Source organism: Oratosquilla oratoria, chromosome 27 (genome assembly GCF_046742065.1).
Source record: "Oratosquilla oratoria isolate Oo_2021 chromosome 27, ASM4674206v1, whole genome shotgun sequence".
Classification (NCBI taxonomy): Eukaryota; Metazoa; Arthropoda; class Malacostraca; order Stomatopoda; family Squillidae; genus Oratosquilla; species Oratosquilla oratoria.
Window position 1 is genome coordinate 19,675,104 of NC_134803.1, and position 7,816 is coordinate 19,682,919.

Below are 7,816 nucleotides of genomic sequence, written 5' to 3' on the forward strand. Positions count from 1 at the left end.
AAAACGCTAGAATAGAACACGAAAACCTTAGACTTCAAGTTAACTTGTAAGAAAATAGACAAATGCTATGAGACTCTCAACTCGTGGATGGGAGGCTCAGTTTTGATGTAGTAAACAATGCTAAATTGCTTCCTGAATTTGATGAATCATAGGTGGATACTTACTTTGGAACGTTTGAAGGAATAGCGGAAGATTATCAGTGGCCGAAGGAGTATTGGCCTACACTGTTGCGAACAAGCCTCAGAGGCAAACCGTTAAGGGTTTATAGTGCTTTGGAGGATTCATAAACAAAGGATTATGATGAAATCAAAGCAGCCATCCTACGAGCCTGTGAGTTAATGTCTGAAGTTTATAGGGTACAATTTAGAAATTTAAGGAGGCCATCTAATATCTCACACGTTGAATTTAGTAGAGAGAAAAGAATGTTATGGGACCAATGGGTAAGATCCCGTAACATAAATGGAGATTATAGGAAACTAGTTGAGTTAATGTTGATAGAAGAGATCTGAGATCCTTCACAAAAGAGGTGTCCTTGTATCTTCAGGAGAAAGAATGTCTCAAAGTTGGAAGAGGCTGCAATCTTAGCAGATAAATACGAAAAACTTAAACTTGCTGCGGGGAAATTCTATGTTACTCCAAGGGGGAGAGAGGAACAGCCGAGGATCCCACAATGAACCTCCTCAGGTGGACCTAAGAAATCCATAGAGGTCAAGAAAGGTGACTATAGTAAGTCTTCGCAGATAATTTCATGTAGCTACTGTGGAAGGGTAGGCCACCTGATGAGGGATTGTTGGCACAGAAGGGAAATAGGGAGGCTTAAACCCATAGTATTATTAAATAGATGAGACACCCATACATAAGGTAAAGTCCGAGGGGGGGGGGCGAAGAGGAGGCCACCAAAGTAGTGGCCCTCATGAGTATTGCTGCTACAGACGGCAAGGAAAAGGATGAGATGAAACCTCACTTGAGAGGTTACCAACCGTTCCTTTTTCAAGGAACAATCACCATAAAGACAGAGAGAGGTAAAAGGATGACAATTCCGAGAGACTTAGGAGCCCTCCAATCAGTAACGCTGAGTAGTTTAGTAAAAAAAAAAAAAAAAAAAAACGTAGCGAAAGGGAGAGTAGTTATAGGCTCCCTGGTAGGCCTAGCGAGGGTGCCACTGGTAGAAATAGATATGGAATCGCCTCTATATGAGGAACAAGCAAAGATGGGCCTAGTAGATCAGTTGCCAGTGGAAGGAGTTGAAGTCATTCTTGAAAATCACTTAGAAGGTGGGAAGATGTGCCCTACACCCACATGGCGGAGAAAAGAGAGAGAAGGGCCCAAGGACCAAGTGAGGCCAATAAAGGTCTTGAGAGGGGAAGGCTGTGGAAATCATAAATGTAAGGACAGTCTGAATCCCGAGGGAAAAATTCCTAGTGAAAGTACCCAAGTCGAGACAGAGGTGCACTTGAGGTTCCTGTTCCGTGAGGAACGAGACAGCAAGTCGGAAGTGTCTGACCTGACTCGTCTGTTTATGAGAGAGAAGAAAAGAGTCTAAGTGACTCACACAGAATGGGAGACAAGAAAGGAGAAGCAAAGAGTCTAAGTGACTAACACAGAATGGGAGACAAGAAAGGAGAAGAAAAGAGTCTAAGTGACTCACACAGAATGGGAGAGAAGAAAGGAGAAGCAAAGAGTCTAAGTGACTCACACAGAATGTGAGAGAAGAAAAGAGAAGTAAAAAGTCTAAGTGACTCACACAGAATGGGAGAGAAGAAAGAAGAAGCAAAGAGTCTAAGTGACTCACACAGAATGGGAGACAAGAAAGGAGAAGCAAAGAGTCTAAGTGACACACAGAGAACGGAAGAGAAAAAAGGAGAAGCAAATAGTCTCAGTGACTCACACAGACTGGGAAAAAGAGAGGAGAAGGAAAGAGTCTAAGTGACTCACAGAGAATAGGAGAGAAGAAAAGAGAGGCACAGAGTCTCAATGACTCACACAGACTGGGAGAGGAGAAAGGAGAAGCAAAGAGTCTAAGTGACTCACACAGAATGGGAGAGAAGAAAGGAAAATCAAAGAGTCTAAGAGACTCACACAGAATGGGAGAGAAGAAAAGAGAAGAAAAGAGTCTCAGCGACTCATATAGAATGGGAGAGAAGAAAGGAGAAAAGAGTCCCAGTGACTCACGCAGAATGGGAGAGAAGAAGGGAGAAACAAAGAGTCACAGTGACTCACACAGAATGGGAGAGATGTGTGGCCACAGGTGGTGGGCCAGCTGGGTCATCTTTCGGCTGAGAAGCGAGAAGTCCTACTGGAGTTGAAGAGGTGATACCAGGAGAGCTTTCGGGATGCCCCTGGGAGGGCCCACCTGACGCTGCATGACGTGGATGTGGAAAATGCGACGCCCATCAAGCAAGCCCCGTATTGTGTGAACCAGCAGCGAGCGGCTATCATTAAGGAAGGAACAAAGTTCTTATGGACTGAGACTTATAACTCCGTTTTTGTTCAAGCTAAGAATGTTTTGGTGTATTGTCCCTGTGTTGCAAGTCCCAGATTTTATCAGAGCCATTTCATCTGTGTTGTGATGCGATTAACATTGGAGTGAATCAGCTTTGTTACAAACAAAAAATAAATAAATAAGGTGAACACCCCGTGAGTTACTTTAGTAAGAAATTAGATATGGCTCAGTTAAAGTACAATACCTTTGAAAAGGAATTGCCATCAATCCTCTCAGCAATTAAGTATTTTGTTGTGCATGTTGATGCCCAGGTAACGGTTTTCACAGAGCACCATCCCTTAAAGTACCTTAACAGGTTTAAAGATAAGAACCTCCACTTAACCAGGTGGAGTTTGTTTTTGAAGGAGTATCAATTAGATGTTCGTCATATATAAGGGAAAGACAATGTGAAAGTCGATTGTCTATCGAAATTGTAAGTGCATTCTCTCTCAAGTAAAAAAAAATATATATATACATATATATATACATATATATATATACATACATATATATATATATATATTCAAGAATTCTTTAACAATAAAGAGAGAGATGTCACATATATTCCCATATATGTAAGGATGACACATAGTTATTACTTTGGATGAAAGGCGTCACTTGCGAGTGCGTGAGAGTGCTTACGGAGAATGCGTCGGGGGGAGACGTTACGATGCAAAAAGTGTTTGTTCCTTGCTTACATAACTCTTCCCGTCAGCCTAGAGCGACGCAAAACATTTCAGCTGACTTGGTCAATCAGGTTCAGTCTCCATAGACGCTAATCCTATGAGCCAATCAGACGATTTTTGTAGAAAGAATCAGGCGCCTTAGGACGTGTCAGAGAGTCAGTTCATGATAATAAGTGCCATGTAGAGGTCGTGTCGCTTCGGGCAGGATTGTCGGCTGATGTAAGTCCTCTGTGCTCTCCCCTGTATCATTCGTAAGATAATTACTCAGCTAGAATTTCATTTAGATGTTATGTGACGTCTATGGCAGTGACGCGGGAAACCTAGACAGTGAATCTCTATTGGTAACTCCTCTTTCACCCCCGTTAAAAGATTTTTCGAGCGGGAATCTTCTGTTTTGTAACTTATTACTCATTTGTATGTCCTTGATTGTAATCACTCTTGTAATCCTAATAACTTTAATGGATAGTATTAAACTTTCATTTTTTTTTTTTTTTTTTTTTTTTTTTTTTTTTTACTTTTCACGATGCAAAAGTAAATGGTGGCCTTGTAATTTTCTTTAAGATATCCCAAAGACATAGGTATGAATGTATGTATGTATGTATATATGTATGTATATGTGTATGTATGTATGTATGTATGTATGTATGTATGTATGTATGTATGTATGTATGTATGTATTTGTATGTATGTATGTATGTCGTCGTGGTTATCCCTCGTGGTCGAGGAAGTTGGTCTTCGTGAGTTATTATTGGTGTGTGCGAAGATGCCTAATGAGACCGATTCGTGCCTAGAAAGATTGGTTGTAGTGCAGACATACAGTTCCGGGAGAAAGTGCTGGCCATAGCTGTTGTTGTCGCTCTTTCCGACATTTTCTTTTTTCCTCCAGCTGTGCAGACCTTTTTGACTCAAAGGTCGCTGTTTCTTCTCTGACGATGGTTCTCCAAAGGGGTTTATTTCTTGATGTTTCCTCCCAGTTGTTGAAGTCTATGTTACATTTTTTTTAGATTTGCTTTGAGGACGTCCTTAAAACGCTTCTTCTGGCCTCCCCTTTTACGCTTGCCATCCGTGAGTTGGGAGTAGAAGATCTGCTTGGGAAGACGATCATCAGACATTCTCACTACGTGGCCACTCCACGTGAGTTGTTTCTTGGCGATACAGGCTTCAATACTGGTAGTTTTTGCTTCTTGCAGTACGCTTAAGTTGGCCCTTCTGTCTTCCCAGCTGATGTTAAGGATCTTCCGAAGACAGCGTTGGTGGAAATTTTCAAGTGTTTTCAGGTGGTGATGGTAATGAGACCAGGTCTCAGACGCATAGAGGAGCGTTGGGATAACAACGGCTCTGTAAACCATGATTTTGTTGTCCTTTGGATGTCCCTATCCCCAAAGACTCTCGTTCGGAGCTTGCCAAAGGCAGTTCCTGCGCTCTTCAGACGGTGTTGAATTTCATCATTGAGATCGGTATTTACTGAAAGATGGCTCCCAAGGTAGCAGAAGTTATTTACATTTTTCAGTGATGTTCCATCACGTTGAATTGTTGGTAGATTATCACCAAGGGTGCTGGGTGAAGGCTGGTAAAGTATCTGAGTCTTCTTGATGTTGTTGTTCAGTCCAAGCTTTGTGTAGGCATGATGGAAAGCATTCAGTACCTGTTGGAGGTGATCCTCTCTGAGGGCTGCTACACAGTTGTCGTCAGCGTATTGGAATTCCAACAGTCTTTTTGTTATCGTTTTTGTATTGCTTTTGAGGCGAGCAAGATTAAGTAGTTTACCATCCGTACGGTATGAAATTTTAATGCCAGGTGGAAGGTCATCTCGTATGATATGCAAAACTGCTGCAATGAAGATGGTAAAGAGAGTTGGTGCTATCACACAGCCTTGCTTTACTCAAGAGGTGACTTTGAAGGGCTCAGAGCGGTTCCCGTTGTTCAGGACTCTGACAAGCATGTTGTCATGAAAGAGTCGGAGAATGCGGATGAACTTATCAGGGCATCCATATGTGGCAAGGACATCCCAAAGAAGCTCTCTTTAGACACGGTCGAAAGCTTTGGAAAGGTAAATGAAAGCCATGTAGAGCGGTTGGTGTTGCTCACGACATTTTTCTTGCAGCTGGCGCAAATTAAAAATCATGTCAGTTGTGCTTCACGTCGGTCTGAAGCCGGCCTGTGTCTCAGGAAGAATTCTCTCAGATGGTTGTTCAGAATACGTGCAAGAAGCTTTCCTGCAGTTGCCAACAAAGAGATCCCTCTGTAATTCCCGCATTCAGATATATCTCCTTTTCGTTTGTAGATGGTAATAATGTTGGCATCTCTGAAATCTGATGGCACATCTTCATTGATCCAGATTTTGGTCAGGAGTTGGTGGAGCTGGTGTTGGATCACATCACCACCAAATTTATAAATCTCGGCTGGGATTCCATCAGGGCCTGCAGCTTTGTTGTTCTTCATCGCCTTAATGGCATTTCTTACCTCGTCAAGGGATGGAATTTGAGCAAGAGAGTCTTCCTTTGCTTCTTTTGGGATCATGTTGAGCACGTTTCTGTCAATAGCAACTTTGTGATTGAGAAGGTCTTCAAAATGTTCTTTCCATCTGTCTCCTATTTCGGTGTCGCTTTTTAGGATGGTAGTACCGTCCTTACTCTTTAAGGGAGCTTGCCCGTGTGTGGATGGTCCATAGATTTCCTTTACAGCGTTGAAGAAGCCTCTGGTGTCATTGGCATCTGCTAGCTGCTGAATCTCACACGCCTTTTCTCTCCACCACCGGTTCTTCAGGGTGCGGGTTGTTTTCTGAACTGTAGCTTTGCACTTCCTGTAATTCTTTCGTTTGGTGTCAGATTTTGGATCGTTTTGGAAGACGATGAAAGCTTCCCTTTTTTTTATCATTCAGTTGTTTAAGAGCTTCATCATTGTCATCGAACCAGTCTTGATGTTTCCTTTTTTTGTGGCCGATGGTTTCTTCGCAAGTGGTGATGATGGCCTCTTTCAATTGGTTCTAGTCTTCTTGAATGAGATGACTAGTAGTCTTGTCCTGGAGTTTGACCTACAAGTGTTGCTGGAAGATGTCACGAGTTCCGGGGTCTTGCAAGGCATCGATATTGATATTTTTTACGCTGTCTGCTTTGCCATGATGTTTCACTTTTGCTGTGAGTTTGATCTTCATGATGGAAGTGATGAGGTGATGATCTGTTCAACATTCATCTGCTCCAGTTAAAGCTCTGGTAAGAAGCACGTCCTGCTGATCTCTGGATCTTACGATGATGTAATCAATGAGATGCCAGGGCTTCGATCTTAGGTGTTGCCAGGAGACCTTATACCAATTTTTCTGTCGAAAAAGGGTGTTGGTTATTACCAAGTTGTGTTCGGCGCATTTGGCAAGTAGGAGAGTTCCATTGGAGTTGGCTTTTCCCACTCCTCCCTTTCCAATTATTCATGTCCAGAGCTCATGGTCTTTCCCGACTCTGGCGTTGAAGTCTCCCAGAAGAATGATATTGGTGTCCTTATGTATGGCAGAGAGGGCGTTGTCGAGCTGGCTGTAGAATCCTTCTTTACCTACATCCTCAGCATTAAGGGTGGGAGCGTATGCGCTGATGAGGGTTGCGTGCTCGTTTTTAGCGAGTTGGATTCGGAGGGTCATGAGACGTGCACAGATTCCAATAGGCTGCTCTGTCAGATTGGAGAGGATGACATTTCTTATTACAAACCCCACCCCATAGCTCCGTTGTTGCTCAGGTTCATAACCTTTCCAGAAAAAGGTGCATTGGCCACCTTCATCTCTCAGTTGGGCTTCTCCAGCTCTCCGGGTCTCACTGAGAGCTACGATGTCAAGGTTGAAGCATTGTAGTTCCCGGGCAATGATGGCAGTTCGCCTTTCGGGTCTGTCTGAGTGGGTATTGTCAATTAAGGTCCTGACATTCCAGGTTCCAAATTTCAATGTTGTAAGTCTTGATCTGTATTTTCGACCGCATGATGGTGATCCTTCTGAACGCGGTTATCCAGATAGGATTTGTAATGCAGCAGACTATGTTTAGGGCACCTTTTCTAGCCCCCTCCCAGATCAGGGTAAGCAGAGTGGATCCTTAAAAGGACTGCTCAGTCGTGGATACTGCTGCCGATTTTCTTCCCTACTGCATCCGGAAGATAGAGCGACTGACCCAGGTGACCACCGCTTCCGTGCCAGTTCTGGACTAGGAGCTTCCAGTCTACACAAAACCTGCCCCCGTCACCTATCGCCGGTCGCCGGAAGACTTTGAGAAAATAGGAAGAAAAGAGACATGAAGACGCCTGTGCGGGCACTTGTTTAAAGTGTACCTTATGTCGCACATACAGTAAAGCACACGTAAACTTGACAAGCCAGCAACTTGATCCAATGGCAAGGCAAGCCAAGACGATTGGAGTTGTTGGTTTGCTGCAGTATTCGTCCGCCTTCGCAGTCGTTGAGTCTGGCAACTTCATCCGCCTGCTCTGCCGTTGAGGACTTACATAACCTGCAGGCAGCAGGTGGTTTGGATTCAGAGTTTTCCTTCTCCTAGCCTTTGCCTAAAGAGGCCTACCCTATAAAGCAGTAGGGACCCTAAACAGGTACTACCATTCCGGGTCGAGTGGACCTGGGAGCATTGTCTGATTAAGGGGTAGCTCCACTTTCCCCATAACTCCG

General features: G+C 43.6%; 1 protein-coding gene across 1 annotated transcript; it reads right to left on the reverse strand.

The window, feature by feature from the left end:
• Positions 1-4,441: 4,441 nt before the first annotated feature.
• LOC143039763 (uncharacterized) lies at positions 4,442-6,322 on the reverse strand. Its single transcript, XM_076210006.1, has 3 exons — positions 6,207-6,322; positions 5,310-6,031; positions 4,442-4,998 (listed from the first exon to the last, which is right to left on the reverse strand). The coding sequence occupies exons 1-3, from the start codon at positions 6,320-6,322 to the stop codon at positions 4,442-4,444; spliced, it is 1,395 nt and encodes a 464-aa protein (XP_076066121.1).
• Between the last annotated feature and the right edge of the window lie 1,494 nt (positions 6,323-7,816).

Bases quoted from the DNA above. Each gene is read 5' to 3' on its own strand.
- LOC143039763 (XM_076210006.1), bottom strand. From the start codon at position 6,322: ATGAAGATCAAACTCACAGCAAAAGTGAAACATCATGGCAAAGCAGAC. The intron at 6,032-6,206 runs GTAGGTCAAACT...GATAAAAAAAAG, and splicing joins GACATCTTCCAGCAACACTT to GGAAGCTTTCATCGTCTTCC. The intron at 4,999-5,309 runs GTGAAGCACAAC...TCTTCATTGCAG, and splicing joins CAGGCCGGCTTCAGACCGAC to CAGTTTTGCATATCATACGA.